General features: G+C 42.5%; 1 protein-coding gene across 1 annotated transcript in view; it reads right to left on the bottom strand.

The window, feature by feature from the left end:
- TRANS11 (translocase 11) overlaps positions 1-22,631 on the bottom strand; it is a 33,905-nt gene that overhangs the window by 7,624 nt on the left and 3,650 nt on the right. Inside the window, exons 3-4 of the mRNA XM_087675110.1 lie at positions 21,240-21,722; positions 21,047-21,111 (exon numbers count right to left, since the gene is read on the bottom strand). Of these exons, the coding sequence (XP_087531236.1) occupies positions 21,047-21,111; positions 21,240-21,722 (548 nt within the window). The remainder of the gene's footprint in view (positions 1-21,046; positions 21,112-21,239; positions 21,723-22,631) is intronic.

Below are 22,631 nucleotides of genomic sequence, written 5' to 3'. Positions count from 1 at the left end.
CTATATGAGCTCCATATCCTCAACTCCAACCAAGCTCAAAATGGTTCTCAATGTAGTCATCTTAACTATAGGAGAGAAAATCTCATCAAAGTCAATTCTATGCTCCTGCTTGTACCCTTTTGCAACCAATCTTACTTTGTATTTTGGTGAGGAACCAGAAGTAACCTTCATTTTGTAAACCCATTTGCATGGAAGGGTTTTTTGCTCTTTAGGCAATCGCACCAAGTCCCAAGTGCCATTTTTGTCAAGAGATTCCATTTTTGACAGTATGGCTTTATACCATTTCTTGTTGTCCTGTCTGTCCATTGCTTCTTTGAAGCAAGACGGTTCACCATAGTCTGACAACATGACATACTCAGCCACATTAATTGCACCAAGAACAAATCTGTCAGGTTGTCTAGTAGCCCTAGACGATCTCCTAACCCAATGGTCATTGTTTGCGGGCTGTTCCTGCAGATTTCCATTTTCAGCATGTCCTGGCATTTCAGCCTGCAAATCAACATTAATAGCTTGCTATCTTAGTTGTTCTTGCAATAGCTGACTAATCGCATTTACAAGTTCATTTACAGCAGGTATTTGCTGCTGTACAGCGGACACATTTTGCTGTCCAAAAGGTATTTCTTCCTGAAATACAACCCTACGGACCTCCTCAGTCTTTTCGGGTTGTTTGTGCATGTGATCTTCCCGGAAGATAACATCATTGCTGCGTACTATTTTCCTTTTCTCGGGATCCCACAATTTATACCCCATTTCACCCTCGTCACCATATCCTAGGAAAATGCATTTAAAGGACTTTGGCTCAAGTTTGTTGCGTTTTTCTTTACGAATGTGCACAAGCCTCACAACCAAGCACTTTCAGATAAGTATATGAAGGTGGTTTGCCCGACCACGCTTCTTGGGGAAAACCCCCTCCCCCCCCCTCCCAAAGACCTGTTTGGTGACCGATTAATCAAGTGAATGGCTGTCATAACAACCTCTGCCCAAAAACCATGGGGTAATGCAGTATGAGACAACATCGTACGGACCTTATCATGTATGGTCTGATTCATACGCTCTACAACTCCATTTTGGAGTGAATTATGAGAGGCAGTGAGCTCTCTCTTTATCCCTTTGCTGTCACAAAATGCTTGAAAGGCTTTGGACACATATTCCCCACCATTGTCAGAGCGAAGACACTTAAGTGTCTTATCTGTCTGATTTTCAGCCAATGCCAAGAATTTTTTAAACTTGTCAAGCACTTCATCCTTGCTACGAATAGAGTAAACCCATACTTTCTGTGTAGCATCATCGACAAAGGTGACAAAATATTTCTTTCCCCCTAAAGATAATCCTGGCATTTGACATACTTATAAATGTACTAACTCTAGAGGAGAAATTTTCAAAGAAAGAGACTTTTTGTGAGAAGTCTGTGCATGTTTGCCATAAACACAATGATCACAATGCTCAAAATCAACATAACAAAGACAAGGCAAGTAATCCAAAGGAGAAAGCACTTTCATTTCTGTTTGACTCATATGTTCCAACCGACCATGCCACAAAGAAACACTTGGCTGCTCGATCACGGCAACAACATGGTCACGCACACTAGATACATGAAGTGGATACAACGTATCACTCTTACAACACTCTTGCAACCTCTGGCAATAACCCTAGATCCCTTACAGATCTTCCATTTTCCATCACCAAAGGTGGTATGAAAACCATCATCATCTAACTGCCCTGTGCTGATCAAGCTCTTCTTGAGTTGAGATACATGCTATACATGCTGAAATGTAAAGACAAACCCATGCTGAAACTGTAACTGCACACTGCCAATACCTGCAATCTCACATGCATAGTTGTCCCCAAGATGGACAACACCATGTAGACCCCCTGTATATGCGAAAAACCACTCACAATGAGGGGTGACATGAAAGGAAGCACCTAAATCAAGAATCCAGGTATGCATGTGATAATCTGTATCTGCAAGTAGAGCATGTGCACCAAAATGTGAAGAGACAAAGAGTACATCACTCCCACTGTCATTGTCATGAGTGACTACATTTACCTCTTCAATTTTTACACTGCTCTTCTTAGGTTGATTGTTGTCTTTTCCTTTCTCTTTCTTCCATTTGTAGCAGTCACATTTAAAGTGGCCCTTCTTACCACAATGATGGCATTCAACATCTTTGCCACGTGATTTACTACGTCCCTTGCCATCATATTTGCCCTTTTGTTGTGATCTGCCCCTAGTATGCAAAGCACTGGAAGACTTACTGGTTGCATTGTTCTACCGATTCATCTCTTTCATAAGTAGAGCACTCTCTACATCAGCATACAAAAGGATCACATTAGAATTGCTCATAGCAGTCCTGAATATATCCCAACTCTCTGGTAGAGTGCAAAGCAAGAAAGTACCCTTAAATTCCTCATCAATCATGAACTTCAAGGCAACCAGCTAGCTGAAAATGGAGTTAAACTCACTCAAGTGAGTAGACATTGTTGTACCTTCTTTCATACGCAAATCCATAAGCTTTTTCAACCAATACACTTTACTTGCAACGCTCTTCTGTGCATATAGTTCTTCCAATCTAGTCCATATAGCATATGTAGAATCCAAACCTTCAATGTTGAAGAGCAAGGCATCAGAAATCGATAGCTCTATGGTTGAGCGTGCAATCTCATTCAACTCATCCCAATCATCCCGATCTATGTCCGCAGGCTTTGCCCCTTTAGTTTTGATCGGCTTTGCCTGCTTCTTTTGTAACAGGATATTGTAGCATTGTTTTTGCCACACTCCAAAATTATGTGCGCCTTCAAGCTTCTTTATATGCATCAAATTACTACTGTCATTGCTGCCAGCCATGGTTTTCAGCTCAAAAGTGACTAAAAAACCAGTAAATGCAGGCCCAAATTGTCACCCAAGTGACCAAGGTACAAACAAGTACCAATCGGCAATAAATGACCACGCAAAAGTACAGATTTCAGATCTGTAATTCAGTTTTCAGAAGTACCAAACCCAGTGCTACATCATTATCCTACTGATTACAGTTGTTCCAAAGGGCATGTGCATCACATTACATGAGAAATCCCAAAATTTCAGCTGCAATTTCTGTTGCATGTGTACCCACGGGCAAAAAATTTGACACGAATGGTCAAAAGCCCCAAAATTTTGTGCTCAAAAGCGTCAAAGACACATCTACATTTCCTCTGTCATGCATAGGACTTGTCCAATTTTGCCAAAATAAAGCAATTTCAGCAAAACCCCCAAATGTCACCAAGTGTTGATGTCCAAATTGCGCGGAATTCAACCTACATGTACATAAAATGACCAAGTGCTGCACAAATTTTGAACAAATTGCAAAAGCCCCAAATTGCACGGGGTCCAATGTGCCTCAATGTTGAGAAATTGGGTTAATTTCAGTCCAATTTGTGCATGTACATGAAAAGCCCCAAATGTCGAGGACAAAATGTCACAAATTCTTGCAATTTCTGAGACAAATTTGCTTGTCCTGCATCAAATTTCCCAAATCTGGGAAAAGCCCCAAATTTCTGGGCTAAATGTTGAGAAATTTCACTCAGATGAGTAAAATTTCAACAACTTTGGCAAAATCCCCAATTCAAATGCGCACAATGTCTATAATTCCGACGCAGATGCCTCAATTTTTCACGAACAGTGCTCGGTCTAGCAAAGCCCCAACTTTCTGGGCCAAAATTGCACAAATTTGATGTTTTGTGCTTGCACGTGCAAACCCCGGTTAGGGGAAGGAGTTTGAGAAAAAGATTTTTTTGAAAAAAAATGTTTCAAATGACGGGTCCATTGACCCGTCAAGCTTTCCGTCACGCGCTCGTCAGACCTGTCCTTGCTTGCTGGCGTCGCGCGCCCTGTCAGGCCTATCCTTACCCGTTGGCGTCGCGCGCACCATCAGGCCTATCCTTGCCTGTCCTACTGGTCCCGTCACGCTCGCCCGATGTCGAGTGGCCCCACTGCAACCTCAAGGCAGCGCGTCTACTGTTCCACCACACTGCGATACTGTAGACCTGCTCGACTAGTTATCGCCCGTCACTCCACACGCTGGGGGCCACATGGCTATAGTTTTTGCCGCTCCATGCTAGGGGCCAAGTGCACTCTCTCCACGGCCTGTCCGCTTTCTGCAGCTCACGACTGCCTCAGCCTTAACAATTGTGCTCAGCACGCTCAGCACCTTACGCTCTGATACCAGTTTGAAGGAATCGATTAGGCACAGAGATAGAGGTAGACAGACCTTATGCTCCGAGAGAGAGAGAGACAGAGAGAGTGTGAGTGAAAAGAGTAGAGAGTGAACACGTTTTTCGGTACAATGACGAGCGTACCACTTTAGGTTTTAGATAGATATATGTATGAAAGTACAATGTGCTAAGGGTGTATTCACACCCATGCACATATAAAAGGCACGATGGCCCTTTATTCCCAACATGATTTTTATGATGAAGGACATATGCAAAACAATTGTTGGTTTATGAGTAGTGAGAAAGGTAGATATTTCTTTATGAACTCAAGACTAGATAAGCAGTTGAAACAAGAAACTGTGAGTAACCCTTCCCCTTCTTTTCCTTCAAAATAATTTTGTTTTCAAATGTCAAAATGAAGTAGATGCATCTTCATCATCATCATTTCAATTTAATACATTTAATGGACAAAAGGAACCCACATCTACACCTATCACAAATCCATTTAATCTCCCTCCCATCCCACCCTCTTATTTCACTACCCCATCCTTTCAACCTCAAGTGTACTGCATGTTGCATCTCATATAGGATCACATGTGTTTTCATTCACCACACCGAGGGGTTCTTCAAACTTAGACATAGCCCTTAGGACCTCATCTCTTCCTCAACCGAGTGGTGTTCCACCTTTTCCTCACACTTTGCAGTCTAGATATTCCCCATAGTCTCTCCCAAGTATGGATCAATTGTGGTGCTACATTTTGCCTCCATGGCATTACCTAGTGGACCCTCCCATAATTATATTGTGTTCCAGCCGCCATTTGGAATTTGGACAGGATTTACATGTCCAAGCGCCTCCACCTCCACCGGTACCTTATGGAAACATTCATATTCCGCTACCTCCGTATCACTCGGCACTCATTGGACACTCACAGTCTATTTCTGTCTACCCACCTCTTCCCCCTCCTTATCAAACACCTCCACCATCACTACCATGTTGAGAATAAAGGGCCACCGTGCCTTTTATATGTGCACGGGTGTGAACACACCCTTAGCACATTGTACTTTCATACATATATCTATCTAAAACCTAAAGTGGTACTCTTGTCATTGTACCGAAAAACGTGTTCACTCTCTACTCTGCTCACTCGCACTCACTCTGTCTCTCTCACTGCACGTAAGGTTTGTCTACCTCGATCTCCGTGCCTAACCTTGCCCTACAAACTGATATCAGAGCCACAATGATCCACTCAGGCCACAAGCATTAGTCGCCAGTTGTAAGCCCCACAGACGAGAAGCTGTTGACCAGAAGCTATAGTCGCAGGAAGAAGCTGCATACAAATAGCCAACGAACAGGTCGTGAAGAAGACAAGCGCGGGTACTCACGATTGGGCGGCAAGTCCAATAGGGACCAAGCAACAACTGCTGACGACGACTGGGGAACTGCAATAGGCGCTAACGATCGTGACTGCAAACTAGTGACGGGCGTGACAGCTACACTGCGACAGGCGACAGTGTGGCAGTCGTGGACCAGAGGGTGTGACGTCTGCAGGAAACAGCGACAGCACGACAGGCGACGAGGGCATCCAACTGACGTGGCACGAGGGACAGGCGAACACGCGCCATGTCCAACGGGCGTCAAAGAGCACAGTTGACGGCGTTGATCTGTCAGATTTTTTATTCAAAAAAAATCAACCTTTTTTTTTCTCTAATATTTGCTTCACCCACACTGATGGGGTCTTGCGCACGTAAGCACAACACTTCAAATCTATGCAAAATCGGCTCAAAAATTTGGGGATCTCAACATAGAATTGGATAATTTGACTCAAAAATTACAAAGTCGGTGCACATTTGCCCTGGAATTTTAGGGCTTTTCACATTTTAGTAAAATTCTTTCAATTTCACTGAAATTAGTGCACAAGGACTTGGAAAATTTGGGGATTTGTCCAGATTTCATGAGAGCAAGATGCAACAGTGATATTTATCTCAGAAATTGCACGAATTTGTGACATTTTGTCCCCGACATTTGAGGCTTTTCATGTACATGCACAAATTGGGCTGAAATTGACCCAATTTCTCGACATTGAGGCACATTGGACCCTCTGCAATTTCGGGCTTTTGAGATTCGGGCAAAATTTGTGGAGCGTTTGGTCATTTTATGTACATGCAGGTTGAATTCCGCGCAATTTGGACATCAACACTTGGTGAAATTTGGGGATGAAATTGCTTTATTTTGGCAAAATTGGACAATCCTATGCATGACAGAGAAAATGCAAATGTGTGTTTGACGCTTTTGAGCACAAAATTTTGGGGTTTTTAACCGTTCGTGTCGAATTTTATGCCCATGGGTACACATACAATAGAAATTGCAGCTGAAATTTTGGAATTTCTCATGTAATGTGATGCACATGCCCTTTGGAACAGCTGTAATCAGTTGGATAATGCTGTAGCACTTGGTTTGGTGCTTCTGAAAACTGAATTACAGTTTCGAAATCTGTACTTCTGCGTGGTCATTTATTGCTGATTGGTACTTATTTGTACCTTGGTCACTTGGGTGAAAAATTTAGGCCTGCGTTTACTGGTTTTTTGGTCACATTTGAGCTGAAAACCATGGCTAGCAGCAATGAAAGCAATAATTTGATGCATATAAAGAAGCTTGAAGGCGCACATAATTTTGCACTGTGGCAAAAACAGTGCTACCATATCCTGTTACGAAAGAAGCAGGCAAAGCACGGACATGGATCAGGACGATTGGGATGAGTTGAATGAGTTTGCACGCTCAACCATAGATCTATCGATTTCTGATGCCTTGCTCTTCAACATTGAAGATTTGGATTCTACATATGCTATATGGACTAAACTGGAAGAACTGTATGCACAGAAGAGCGCTGCAAGTAAAGTGTATGGAAAAGGCAAAAAGACAGATGACTGCAAGGAAGAGAAGAAGGACAGTCAGCCTAAGAAAAGCAGTGTAAAAATTGAAGAGGTGAATGTAATCACTCATGACAGTGACAGTGGGAGTGAAGTACTCTTTGTCTCTTCACATTTTGGTGCACATACTCTACTTGCAAATACAGATGATGACAAGCATACCTGGATTCTTGATTTAGGTGCTTCCTTTCATGTCACCCCTCATTGTGAGCAGTTTTCCGCCTACATAGGGGGTCGACATGGTGTTGTCCATCTTGGGGACAACTATGCATGTGAGATTGCAAGTATTGACAGTGTGCAGTTACAGTTTCAGCATGGCTCTGTCTTTACACTTCAACATGTGCGACATGTACCTCAACTCAAGAAGAGCTTGATTAGCACAAAGCATATAGATGATGATAGTTTTCATACCACCTTTGGTGATGGAAAATGGAAGATCTGTAAGGGATCCAGGGTTATTGCTAGAGGTTGCAAGAGTGATACGTTGTATCCACTTCATGTATCTAGTGTGCGTGACCATGTTGTTGCCGTGACTGAGCAACCAATATTTCTTTGTAGCATAGCCGGTTGGGACACATGAGTCAAAAAGGAATGAAAGTGCTTTCTCGTTTGGGTTACTTGCCTTGTCTTCGTTATGCTGATTTTGAGCGCTATGATCATTGTATTTATGGCAAACATGCACAAACTAATCACAAAAAATCTCTTTCTTTGAAATCTTCTCTTCTAGAGTTAGTACATTCAGATGTATGTCAAATGCCAGGATTATCTTTAGGGGGAAAGAAATATTTTGTCACCTTTGCCAATGATGCTACACGGAAAGTATGGGTTTACCCTATTCGTAGCAAGGATGAAGTGCTTGACAAGTTTAAAAAACTCTTGGCATTGGCTGAAAATCTGACAGATAAGACACTTAAGTGTCATCGCTCTGATAATGTTGAGAAATATGTATCCAAAGCCTTTCAGGCATTTTGTGACAGCAAAGGGATAAAGAGGGAGCTCACTGCCCCTCATAATCCACCCCAAAATGGAGTTGCAAAGCGTATGAATCGGACCATACAGAATAATATTCGTACGATGCTGTCTCTGTGAGAGTGCGCAATGGAAGAACACGAACACAGAGGAAGAGAGAGAGAAAGCAGAAAATGAAGGAAGAAAATCTGCACTGACTGTAATGAATGCTGAATACACCAAAGTGGACTGATCAATCCCTGCATGCAACCTGGAGCGTCAGTGAGGGCACCAAAACAGACTGGAAGCAATGGCAACACCAATGCACCTGCCCAGATATAGGCCAACTGCACACAAAAAAGCCTATTTTGGGCTGAGTGCCACCCGAGAAGGAAATGCAAACTAAATCAGCAAACACAAAACTGACAGAGCTCCTCTCTCTCCTGCCAGACTCTGGCAGGAGCTCACAACCAGGAGATGACAGACTGAGAATGAAAATAGAGCCTGTTATAGCAGCCATTCACTTGATTAATCGGTCACCAAACATGTCTTTTGGAGGGGGGGGGGGGGGGGGGGGGGGGGGTTTCCCCAAGAAGCGTGGTCGGGCAAACCACCTTCATATGCTCATCTGAAAGTGTTTGGCTCCGAGGCTTTTGTGCACGAGGGTGAAATGAGGTATAAATGCATTTTCCTAGGATATGGTGACGAGGGTGAAATGGGGTATAAATTGTGGGGCCCAAGAAAAGGAAAATAGTACGCAGCAATGATGTTATCTTCCGGGAAGATTGCATGCACAAACAACCCGAAAAGAATGAGCAGGTCCATAGGGTTGTATTCCGAGAATAAATACCTTTTGGACAACAAAATGTGGCCGTTGTACAGCAGCAAATACCTGTTGTAAATGAACCTGTAAATGCAGCAAATGATCAGCCAGCTATTGCCCATGAAAATGAGCCATTACATGTACAGGAACAGCCAGGATAGCAAGCTATTAATGCTGATTTGCAGGCTGAAATGCCAGGACAGCATGCTAAAAATGGAAATTTGCAGGAACAGCCCGCAAACAATGACCATTGGGTTAGGAGATCGTCTAGGGCTACTAGACAACCTGACAGATTTGTTCCTGATGCAATTAATGTGGCTGAGTATGTCATGTTGACAGACTATGGTGAACCGTCTTGCTTCAAAGAAGCAATGGACAGACAAGATAGCAAGAAATGGTATAAAGCCATGCTGTCAGAAATGGAATCTCTTGATAAAAATGACACTTCCGACTTGGTGCGATTGCCTAAGGGCAAAAAACCCTTCCATGCAAAAGGGGTTTACAAGATGGTCACTTCTGCTTCCTCACCCAAGTATAAAGTAAGATTGGTTGCTAAGGGGTACAAGTAGGAGCATGGAATTGATTTTGATAAGATTTTCTCTCCTGTAGTCAAGATGACTACATTGAGAACTATTTTGGGCTTCGTTGCAGTTGAAGATATGGAACTCATACAAATGGATGTAAAGACTGCATTTTTACATGGTGATCTGTATGAAGACATATATATGCAACACCTTGAAGGGTTTGTTGAACAAGGGAAAGAAAAAATGGTATGTAAACTCAAAAGGAGTTTGTATGGGCTAAAACAAGCACCAAGAGAATGGTATCATAAGTTTGATACATCCATGCAGTCCCAAGGCTTTCATAGAAGTCAAGTGGATCACTGCTTGTACACCAAGAAGGCAGCAGATGGCAGCCTGATTATCTTGGTTTTGTATGTTGATAACATGCTGATTGCTAGGAGGGATACTTATGCCTTGGATTCATTGAAGCAAAGTCTTCATGGCAGCTTTGACATGAAGAATCTGGGTGATGCAAATGTCACTCTTAGCATGCGAATACTGAGAGATAGATCTAAAGGCTTACTCTATCTATCTCAGCAGGAGTATATTTCCAAAGTTTTGCAACGTTTCAATATGGAGGGGGGGAAAACAATTGGGGTTCCATTGCCTCCATATGTGAAACTCAGTGCAGAGGACATCCCTACATCTGATGATGAGAAGGCTGAAATAGCCAAGATACCATATGCTTCAGCTGTTGGCAGTTTGATGTATGCTATGGTTGCTACACGTCCTGACATTGCTTTTGCAATGGGAGTGGTTAGCAGATACATGGCAACCCCTGGCAAAGAAGCATTGGGATGCAGTGAAAGGTATTATGAGATACCTCAAAGGCACAAAGGAGTTGTGCATCTGCTTTGGAAAGTAGAAGACATCTGTTGTTGGCTTTACAAATGCAGACTATGCTGGTTATGCGGACTACAAAAAGTCCTCTTCTAGGTATGTGTTTACTTTCACAAGAGAAGCGGTCTCTTGGATCTCCAAGCTACAAAAGTATGTTGCATTGTCTACTACAGAGGCAGAGTATGTAGCTGCCGCTAAGACATGCAAGGAGGCTTTATGGCTTTCACGTCTGGTGGGAGAGCTTGGCATCACAGAGTTACCTATTCTCCATTGTGATAGTCAGAGTTCTATCATACTAGCACGGAATCATGTCTTTCATGCAAAGACAAAGCACATACAGGTAAACTATCACTTCATTAGAGATGTACTTGATAGCGAGAGCATAGAGCTTATCAAAGTGCATACACATGATAATCCTGCAAACCTTCTCACGGAGGGTCTTCCAATAGAGCGGTTTACTCATTGCCGACAGATGATGAGAGTTGGATAGATATATTTATTTCAGCTTTGTACATATTTAGACTTAGCTAATTCTTTTCTCCTCTTAAGGCACATTGCCTTTAGGTGGGAGGTTGTTGGGAATAAAGGGCCATCATGCCTTTTATATGTGCATGGGTGTGAACACACCCTTAACACATTGTACTTTCATACATATATCTATCTAAAACCTAAAGTGGTACTCTTGTCATTGTACTGAAAAACGTATTCACTCTCTACTCTGCCCACTCGCACTCTGTCTCTCTCACTGCATGTAAGGTTTGACTACCTCGATCTTTGTGCCTAACCTTGCCCTACATACCACCATCTTAAATCCTCCACATCCATCTTATCCCACATTCCCAACACCTCATGGTTCTACCTCATCTTCTACCAAGTATGCATTCAATGACAAGACTCGTTTTAATGGTTCAAACTTTACAACTTAGTCGAACTTTGATGAGACGTGTCCTTGACTCACAAAACCTATGGGATCTTGTGTAGGGGTTGGAATCCTAACTCGATCCCGCACTCATGGAAGGCCAGGAATGCCTCTGCTATTGTCGAGTTGATGCAAAGCTTATTGCCTGAGTTCCATTCTCAACTTCAGCATTTTGACTTAGCGTCAGAGCAATAAGTGCAGTTGACTTACTGCTATGTGGCTCGAGATAGGACCCGTCGAATAAACCTTCACCACGAGCTTCAAAACTTCAAAATCTCTGAACAGGATGACTTGAAAGTCAAGTTGGCTGAGTATCAAGGTCTCCTTGTCTAATTCTCCACTACAAGGACTCCCGAGTCCTCTGACGATCAGGTTACATTGTTTCTTAACAAGCTACTACATAAATACTTTATTTTTGTGAAGCAAGTGGTTTCACTGTCCAATTTACCCACATTCTATGAATTTGAGTGTCAGCTACTGCGTTATGCATGGATGTTCGATCAGTTTCATATGAGTAATCCCTAAGAGGGGACTCTTGTTTGCTCATTCTCAGAAGGGGCAGCAGGGGAAGGGTAAACAAAATCAAACTTCAAATCAATATCAAAATCAAAATCAAAATCAAGCAAGGAAATGACAAGGAAACTCCCAATATTAACTCAAACTCAGGTGGCAAAATATACCTAAGAAGAATAAGTATTGTCAACATTGTCAAAAGACTAGCCATTTTGAGGAGGAGTGTTGATTAAAGGCAAGAGACACGGCCCCAAAACCCAAGTCACAAACCACCGCCCCTTAGTCAAGCAACCCCCATCAGGGGAGGCAAGGTCACAGCCGAGCACATCAGCACCAGTTTGGATTATGGACAGTGGAGCTACACATCACATGACTCCTACAGAGAACATCTTCCGTATCGAAGCCACTACATCCAGGTGGGTCCAAGTAGAATACAACTTCTCGTTTAAGATCCAAGCTCAAGGTTGCATCAATTTTGCCACTAACAAGGGTCCGGATCTGGCTTTGCTAGAAAATGTATACCATGTCTCTCAGCTTGTGTTATCTGTTCAGTAGCTTTGCCGATTGGGGCAAGCGATTTTCTTTACAGCGACCACAATCAAGGTCCTTGACTCTCTAACTAGTTTAGCAATTGGTCGCAATGAGGCATAGCCTAAATGGCCTATACCATATGATCCATTTTCTTACTAAGCCGACAACCGAGGGCTCCGTGTTTCATAGCTTCCAAGCATTAACCACATATCGGGAGTCTACAAATAATAAGCATCTTTGGCATTTCTGCCTATGGCATCTTGGCTATGAATCTCTTTATAAGTTGTCTCGCCGTGAGATGGTTGAGGGCCTTCCTCGCTTGAAGCTAGCTCGAGATGTCTATAAAGCATGTTAGCTCGGGAAGCAGCACCGTACCCCATTCCCTCAGTAGTCTATACATAGAGCTAAGGCACCTCTTAGATTGATTCAAGTTGATATTTGTAGGTCAAGATCCACTGCCGCTTTAAACGGCATGTTGTACTTCTTTGTGATAGTGGATGATCATTCGAGATACATGTGGGTGTATTTCCTCAAGCATAAGTCCTATGTTTTCACATATTTATCTACTTGGATACTGTTGGTTCATAACGAGACGGGTCGTCATATTGGTTGTGTGAGAAGTGATAGCGGTGGTGAGTTCATCTCCCACGATTTTTGTGAGTTTCTATAGCAGCATGGCATCTCTTGCCAACTCACCTCTACCAACTTTCCCTCTCAGAATGGAGTCATAGATCATAGAAATCGGATACTCATGAAAATGGCACGCTCTATATTGTTCACAGCAAAGCTCCCTAAGCGCCTTTGGGTTTCGGTTGCTAACACTGCGGTATACATCCTCAACTAGTGTCCAACTGCCGCTCTTCCTCAAAAGACCCCGTACAAGGCATTCTTTGGCTCTCGATCTATCATCCCCCACTTCAAAGTCTTCGAGTATCATGCATATACACACACGCCTGATAATAAAATAGAATAGCTCACTCCTTGAGTTGATCTCCTTATCTTTGTCGGATATTCTTCCGAAGCAAAAGCCTACCATTTGTTCAATCCTCCAATGAACAAGGTGATCGTTAGGAGAAACATCATCTTTGATGACAAGGATATCGTGTAGTCCTCTACACCGGATTCTAATCTGATTCCTCCTTCCACATCATTGGAGATCATGCCTACTAAGCCTGGTCTACTACTCACTCCCGACCTGCCTACAAATTCTTCAGCTCCCATTTCCCCTCTGCGAGACCCGTTACCTCACTAGTACTAGCAGACCATGCAGGTGATCTTACCACTAGATTCCACTCTAGAGGGACCTAGAAGACCTACTCAGCTTGCACCTCAAACATCACTTGCGTCGCTCTTTACAGCTGATTACATACCACGTTCTGAGTGACATACATGGTAGGAGACTCTTTAGCACCCTCAATGGCGAGAGGCCTTGGAGAAGAAGCTAGAGAGTATCGACTTAGACATTGGTGGATCATCCAAGCCACAAGAAAGTCATCGGGACAATGTGGATTTTTAAGACCAAGCTAAAGGTTGATGGGACTTTAGACAAGTACAAGGCTCGCCTTATCATACAAGGGTTTTCGACAAAAGCATGGTATTGATTATGAAGAGACCTTCGCACCTACTTTACTATCCATATCTTTTCGGTTATTATTCGTGCTAGCCGCTCACCATGGTTGGCAAATACATCAAATGGATGTCAAGAGTACCTTCCTGAATGGTTATCTAGAAGAGGAAGTCAGTGTGGCTGTTTCCTTTTGCAAACTCGAGGGATAAGGTATTCTGCTTGCAAAAAGCTCTTTGTGGGTTGAACCAAGCACCGCGGTCTTGGTTCCATAGAATGGACGAGTTCTTGCAGACTCACGGATACCCTTCTATCCCTTATGACCCGAACTTATATACTTGATCTACTATAGAGGGGGTCAACTACATCCTTTTGTACATTGATGACTTACTCATCACAGTCTCAGAATCTACTGCCATAGCAAAAATCAAGGCAAAGCTTAGTGCTACATTTGAGATGACAGACCTAGGTTTGTTGTCTTACTTCTTCGAGATGGAAGTAAATCGATCTGGTGGTTGTATTTTTATGTCACAGTAGAAGTATGCACTTCAGCACTTGAAACAGTTCACTACTGATCACACATGGCCAGTGGCCACGCCTCTCAATCCTATTTTTCACTTGTCGAACGATACCCTAGGTCAGCCCTTCGATGCACATACCTATAGGTCTATTGCAGGGAAACTTCTTTGGTTAATTCATACTAGGCCAAAATTAACTTTCTCAATCAACATTCTTAGTCAATATTTCATAGCACCTAGGATGTCACATTGGATTGCATGTCTTCATGTGTTGCGTTATTTATGGTATACTTATTCTTATGGCCTCACTTATGGTTTTGATTTATGTTTGCAAGGGTACAATGATTCTGATTGGACAGGAGATCCTGACACCCGACGTTCCCATGGCCACTACCTTTTCACCTTGGATATGGCTCCCATTTCTTGGTCTAGTCATAAGTAAGAGATGGTGGTGGCTTCTACGGTCGAGACTGGGTATAGGCCTCTCTTCAATGGCACCACCAAGGCCATCTACTTGAGGAGCTTACTGGCAGCACTTCACTTCCCTTATGACTCTCCCACCGTTGTCTACTACGACAATCAAAGTGCCATTGCCCTTGCGGGCAATCCGATCATCACACCATGGACATGATATGTGGGAGTCCACTTCCACTTTTCCAGAGAGCAAGTTGAGATAGGCACTATCCGCCTAGAGTTTGTGCCTTCATCAGACAATTTTGCAAACATTTTGACCAAAGTGGTCAAACAGCCGATTTTTCAGTACCTTCTACCCAAGATCAACTTGGGTACACCCTCCCCTACTTTTTCAAATTGACAAGGAGAGAGTGCTTCTCTCTTGCTTTTCCTTCTAGATTAAGAGAAGTCGACTACTTCTCTTAATAGTGACAATGATGATGCTTACAATTTTTACACATTCATTCATTCATTTATTCATTTGTATTATACTTATGGACATTTCATCCACATTGTCAAGATGACATGATTGTAAAAGGGCACATGGACAAGTGAACAATTCTCCTACAAGGGCACTATCTAAGTAGCCCCATTGCATTGCATTTTGCGTGAACATGACATCTTGCATCTCCCTTTACATTACACCATGCATTGGCATTCTATTCATGTAAACATGCATCTATGCGCCTTTATCCCTTTTCGGTCTTTTAGAATGGTCAACTCTGGATCCACCATATTCGTGGCATTGCACATAGCAGTCTCCAAGGTAGTTCTTCCTAGCTTGCTTGCTTGCTTTGCTTCTCTTCCTTGCTTCACATCTTTGCTATATTTATGTCACCCACACCTTAGCCATTTTCCTTCTTCACCAACACCCAGTAATCGTAGGGATGGTATACTTGTTTTGTGAAGGACTTGGATTTGACCATCCCTTATCACTCTCCCGTTTGGGGCATAGATACTCCATAGGACAAAAACTAATTTGAAACCCTCACTTAATGTTAAATCTATCAAAACTACAAAGCCCTCAAAATAAAAATAAAAAATCCATAGATGATTCCATCTACCTTTGCAGGACTTGGTAGGCCATTGGGCAGACGTCGTGCACCCTTTGTTCGATGCCCTAGCCTCTCTAGGGTGATCACTTAGGCTTCCTTGGTAAGATAATCATTGCCTCTATAGCCTTAGTAGGCCACTGGGCAGCCGAACGCACACCCTTTGCCCGATACTTTGTTTGGGGTGGAACGCCTTGGGATAAATGATAAAGACCAAAAAAATGGGGCTTGGTTGGCCTACTTCTCATGGCACAGTTATTGGGCCTGAGAGGGTGTGTTAGGCTTAAAATACATTAGCTTCACTTAAACAACCCTAAAACATGCTTAATTAGGAAAAAACCTTGTTTATTTAAAAGAAATGCGTTCTTAGAGAGTGACTATATCCCATAAGCACAAACCCACATGGGAGGGCCCAAACTTTCTATAAATAGGTATACAGCCCTCCATTCAATCTCAATCTTGTTTTAGCAAGTTTCACATGTTTTCAACTTGCTGCCCACACCCCCTTTGCAAAAGGCATCGCACTCCAAGCTGTCCATCGCAGTCCAAGCTGTCCATTGCAATCTTCACTCATCTAGCGCCTATTTCCAGCCCTCCATCATAATTTTGTTGTTGTTTCCAGCCATGCTACTACTACTATCCACCCTTTCAACTATCATACAGCCTATCACATTAGCATGCTGGTGTGTTTACATGCCCCAACTGCCGCCCTGCCAGTTTTCTCTCTCCTCTCAGCTGTTGCTGCTATTTTCTCTCTCCTCCCTGCTGCATTTTGCAGTTTTCTCTCTTCTCCAACTATTGCCATCATCATCTCAGCCTACGTTTGCACTTTTTCTCTCTCTTCAACCTGTGTTTACAGCACACACTCTCTCTAGACTGCCATTTGCATCATGTCTAGCCAAACACAAGCTACATTTACTGTTGTTCAACACTCCGAGGCTGCCCTGCTGCGATTCGGGATCCGTTCACAGTATGACATACTCTTCAGCTCATTACCCCTATCCTAATCCTTGAGATATAGGAGTTCAAGGTTCAGTATTCATTCACTGCATAGTGTGTTCGCTGCATGAGCATTGTATATTCAGTAGTCATATCACTCCATTCATTCTTTGTATTCACTGTTTGTGTTACCCTAACCCTAATTGTGTTCTTCTATCAGTCCGTGCTTTGTCGTATGGTGTTATTTGTGTTTGCATTAGGATATTTTCTTCGCACTCAAGAATAGATTGAAGGTAAGATTGAGTTTTCTCCCTAGATTCAATGCATAGAACTTATGACCATGTAGGAAAGATGGAATCTCCACCAACAACCAATCATCCACAAGTGAAAATCGGCACGGACTATACACCACTTCCATCATTCATCTTTGCTCCAGTGTCAAGTATGAACACATCTGTTCATGCTGATTTCTCTTTTTCTCCAGTGTCAAAGATCCTCTTGATGAAGGGACTATCCATAATAATTTTTTATTTATGAACGATGAAGACACATATTTCTTTTTGAACTCAAAAGAAAGTATTCATTTAAAGCACAAGCTATAAGTATCCCTTCACCTCCTTTTCCTTTAAATGATTTTGTTTCTCATAGTCAAACTAAAGTAGATGCATCCAGTCCTCATCACAATCATCTTTTTAATTTCATGCATTTAATAGACAAAAGGAACCCACTTTATTTCCCATTTCCACACCCATCACAAATCCCTTTGGGCTCCCACCCTTACATTCCGTTGCACCTTTCTTTCAACCTCCATTACATGCATCGGATGTTCCACCACACAACACCTTGGGAATTCCACACAATTAGGCACAGCCTTTAGGACACCTCCTTCCCACTATTCAAGCAGCGTCCCCGTGATGGAGGCTTAGCCTCCCCCCCACACATTTTCTAGGCATCCCTTTAGGAGTACATCCCAAACATATCTGTGCATCCCCCAATGGATACCACAATTTGCCTCCATGGCCTTACCTAGTAGCCTAACTAGTCATTCTTCCATTCCTTAGCTAACATTTGCACAGGGCTTATCTGTCCCGGTGCCTCCAACTCCCCCATCGGCACCTTATGGAAACATTCATGCTCTCGTGCCTCCACATCACTCAGCATCCATTGGACATTTACAGCCTATTTCTGCCTACCCCCCTCCTCCACCAAATCCACCTTAACCACCTCCATATTCAACACCACCCATCTATTTCCTCTCTCCCTCTCCCCCCTAAACTTCCCATTCATTCACATCTGCCAAGCATGCTTTTTCAGACAAGACTCGTTTTAACAAGTCAAATTTTACCATTTGGTCCAATTTTATGAGACATGTACTGGATTCTCAAGGTTTGTGGGAACTTGTTCTCGAACAAGATTCCATGGCATGACCCCCAATGGTATGTCAAAAATAATAGGTATGCTCTGATATCATGTCAAAATAAGCAACAATAAAGAGAGACATTAGGGTTTGAGGAACACAGAGTCTATACGACAAACATTGAGAGAGAGGAGAAACTCAAAGACATAAGAACATGGTGATGATGCACTGAATCATGTTTTGAGAAGAAAAGTTAATACAGCAAAGCCAAAGCTCAAAAGATAACTACAATGTCATGTCTAAATCAAGCGGCAACACCTGTGGAAAATTTGCACAGTTAAGGGAGCGAAATGCAGTCCTCTGAGTAGTGGGCTATCGAAGTAATCACTCGAAGGTGAAGAACAATTGTCGAGGGAGCGAACCGCAATCCTCTAATGCCCTGGGAGATGTGGAAGATGGTCACCAACTATCAGAGAGTAAACCGCAGTCTTTTGATATCAAGGAGTGACTTGGGTAACAAAATGCTAATCCCAGAGTGTCAGAGCTGTCAAACATAAGGAGAGCAGCCCAGATGATGACGCTAGATGGATAATGATGACGCTAGATGATGGAAGATAAGCCAGGTTGCAAAAACACAAGTCCTAAATTCCACTCCAATCTATACACATAAGCCAAGCAATTTTCCCAAAAAGAAAAGCCATGCTTCATGAAAGAAGAAAAGTGTTTTAAATGTGGATAAACAGGCCCATGGATATCCAAGCAGTGGGTGATGATGCCACCACCAAGATGCCTTAAAGAGAAGCTAATGGCGATGTCGATAATTACCAAGACCTAAAAATAAAAAGAATCGTAGCAGTCCTCTGTGTCTATCAGCAAGGCATGGCATGTATGGCCATCCTGTCAAAAATGCCTATGAGCATATATGAATATGGATTCCTTGTCTTTAGCTAGACTACCAAAAGTGTCCCCTCATGTGAGCTCGGACTAGGAGTTCACTTTGTCAAGTAACATCCCATCATGAACCTAGATGTTAATCCCAACTCCGTGATTTCTAAACCTGTCCAACTTAAGTCGATGCATCAAGGAATTCTCAGAATCCTACACACCTATATACGTGTATAGATGAGACTCACTTGCCTCCCCTTGCCACCCTCTCACACTCCTCTTTGGCACTAGCGAGTCATAGAATAACCGCATCACTTGTACTAGAAAGCAGTTAAAGAAAGGGAAATTGAGCCATTTTCTTGGTCTGAAGAAGATGACCCTTCAGCGCCTTGGCCTTGGCTTTAGCCGAAGGATCCAAGTTGGAGTCGAAGAGGAGCGTCACTCCGCAGAGAAGTATGTATCCTACTTTTTCTCGTCGTCCTCCTTCCTCAAAGTCGCTAACTCTTTGTAATCCTTACAAAAATGTCCCTTCTTACCACAACGATAACACTAGCCTTCGACTTTTTCTTCCTATCACTCTCTCTGGAGCTATGAATACCTCATTGGAGCCACCATACTAAGATGGAAGCCTCCCCTATAACCACAAAGATGCCTCATGCTCAAATAGCATTGAGGACATATGGGTAAAGCTCACTGATGTCCATGATGTCTAGGCCAACAAAGCACTGGCTACTCCATCAAACTCTCGAGGGAGCTTCTAGACCACAGTCCCCACAAGATGTGCCTTTAAAAGGAAGGACTACATGAGAAGAAGCTAATCCTATACTTTTGTAACCCAAAGTAAGAATGACCAAATAATATCCTTCAGCTCGAACTTCATCTACTAGAGTTGTCTATAGAGGGTAATGACACGCAATGGTCGAGGGAGCCTCGTACAGTATCTAAAGCTTTGTCCATATTGCTAAAGTTGTTTTGCATGAGGTGACTAGTGGTAGAACCTCTTTTGAGATACAACAAAGAATGGTAGAATATGAGCGGATATCATCAGAATCCCATGTAAGCACAACTTCCTCATGGTTGTCCATGTCCCAATCATCTAGAACAGGAGTGAAAGATTGAGAACACTCAATAGCTCCAAAAACCGTGTACCACAATCACTTCTGCACAAACCAAGCTTTCATAACAACACTCTAAGTTAAGTAATCAAGGCCGTGAAGTCTGCCATCAATAGAATAGTAGGGAGGAGCCATCTAGAGAGGATAGGAAGAGAAGATAAAGAATAGAAAAAGAGTACAGCCAAACACAACATAGACTCCACGGATGACGAGTTTACACATAGTGGCATGAGGGACTGATCAGGAAATGACTGCAAAATCTGAGATAGTCAAGGTGAAAACAATTAGAAAACACTGTTAAAAGGCTGAAAAACCTGTCATCCAGCCTGCACAAGCATTAAATGCAGACAATGCAGCAGTAACAAATCAAAACATAGACAGATCAGACATTAAATGCAGTCATCAACATCAAATTAATGCAGAAAATCAAAACAAAGGCGGTTGAGATAAGATGCAGGCTTTGGGGGCAGAAAATCAGGCTGATTTGCAGCAAGGACAGGTCGCCTGGGCTGCAACAAACAATAGGAGGCCAATCAACAGAAAAATAGGGTGAGGGAAGACTGTCCATGGCAGAAAACAGCACTCAGAACCCGAACACGGACATCTAATACCTGTCAGAAGTGGGTACAATGATGGAAGCGTAGAAGACTGCTATAAGAGGCTGCAAAACACAAGAGAAATACCTTTCTCAACACAAGAGAAATATGGAGACAAATGATGCTAAAGGAGACACTTAAGTCTCCAGAGAATATGTCAATGTATCAAGCCCTCCTCCTGTCTAGGCCCAACTTTCTTTAATACTTTCTTCCTTTTCAGATAAAAGAACATATTCAAGCAAGTTAACAAAGAGATAAATTTGAAATCAGGCATGCATCCAAATGAGAAAGATCCACTTGGAATCAAACCTCACAGTTGGAAAGGTGTAGGTAGACTTGCAGACTCCAACCAGAAATAAAACCAGGAACCGACAACTGCCTGTTAGAAGTTCACAAGATACAAGTAAGTTGCCATTCTGTGCAAAATTAACTGTCTCTGGTCAGAATGAAGACAGGCAGATCATTTCAAGAAGCTTGAAAAAAGGAGTGTGTTTGGCCTTGGCATACCTGCAAGCATAACTTGCACCATCCTGGAAGTCCATAGTTGTGTTTTTTCAGAAAAACCAATGCATCATCAAGCAGCCCAATAGCTCCGAAGGCAAGTGTGACCATGATCAATCCATAGATATACACTGATAAAGGATGTGTCACAAGTCCAGAAACCATGACACCAACAGGTACAAAAAAGAGGCCTCCCATTGTCGGAGTTCCTTGTTTGGAAAAATGAGATGAAGGGCCCTCGGTTCTGAATATTTGATAGGCCTTCAACTTTTTTAACACAGGAATGCATATAAAACCAAGTGCTACAGTCATCACTGCTGATGTTATGAAAGGAAAAGTTAGGCTCTTTGTAAAAATTCTCCAAATCAAGTTGGATTCTGATTCAAGGAGAGGCTTGCAGATTTTTGACAAGTTCATGACATCAATGGCTAGTAATATCCCAACTGAAACTGAAAATGGTAGCAAAGGATTGGTAAGACTTTCTACTATCTGCCAGACAGCACCAAAAAAAAAACACAACAACAAATACAAAGAAAGTCAAACACATTTACTTGTGCATGCACACTTAATTTCTTTCTGTGAAACCTTTTTTTTTTAATTAAGCCACTGCAAAAGGACTGCTGCTGGCAGAGAAGAGAAGCAGTACAAAGAATGCATCAAAAAACTCGAAAACATAGAGAGGATAGAATCATGAATGTCACAGAGGCAAAGTGCATTCATGATTTGTAGATTTTAGTTCGATTTCATGTTCACAAATTTAAGTTGCTTCTGGTGATGAAATGGATTACATATGTGTCATCAAATAGATTAGATATGTTGCGCATTCCCTTTGCAAAGTTTGCATGAAAACTCTCCAAAACATAGAGAGGATAGAAACACAAACACAGCAAGGCAAAGGGCATTCACACTTTGTACATTTCAGTTTGATTTGACATTCAAAATTTTAAGCTGCTTCTGGCTGTAAAATGGATTAGCATTGTCATCCATTCCCTCTGTAGAAGCAAATAATGAAACCATTGTACCACAGCAAATGATGAGACACTAAATGTCTGAATTTGATCTGTTGTCCTCAGAAAGGCCATCCTGATTTCTCAAGTATCCCACATACACAGAAACACTCTTTTTTTGTCACTCTTTTCATTAATGTGTAGGAAAATCCAAACTGGAATGGAAATGCACAATTTTGCACATATACACACAATCTTTTCTGGTAATAATATTGCATGCACATGTGCACACAACCAGCAATGCGCATCTGCAGTACACACACGTGCACATGCCCACACAAACACATCAGCTAAGTCTGCCCCCCCCCGCCCGCCCAACCCCCTCCCAGAAAGCTCAGTTTATGGCAATAAGCTTCAAGTCAGCTACAATAATTCTCTAGATGCTCACAAC

The sequence above is a fragment of the Lygodium microphyllum genome, chromosome 3 (genome assembly GCF_053477565.2).
Source record: "Lygodium microphyllum isolate KBCC chromosome 3, Lygodium_microphyllum_v1.1.10, whole genome shotgun sequence".
In the NCBI taxonomy this organism is placed as follows: Eukaryota; Viridiplantae; Streptophyta; class Polypodiopsida; order Schizaeales; family Lygodiaceae; genus Lygodium; species Lygodium microphyllum.
The sequence above is the reverse complement of the archived record's forward strand: the minus strand, read 5'-3'. Positions and strand labels throughout refer to the sequence as shown.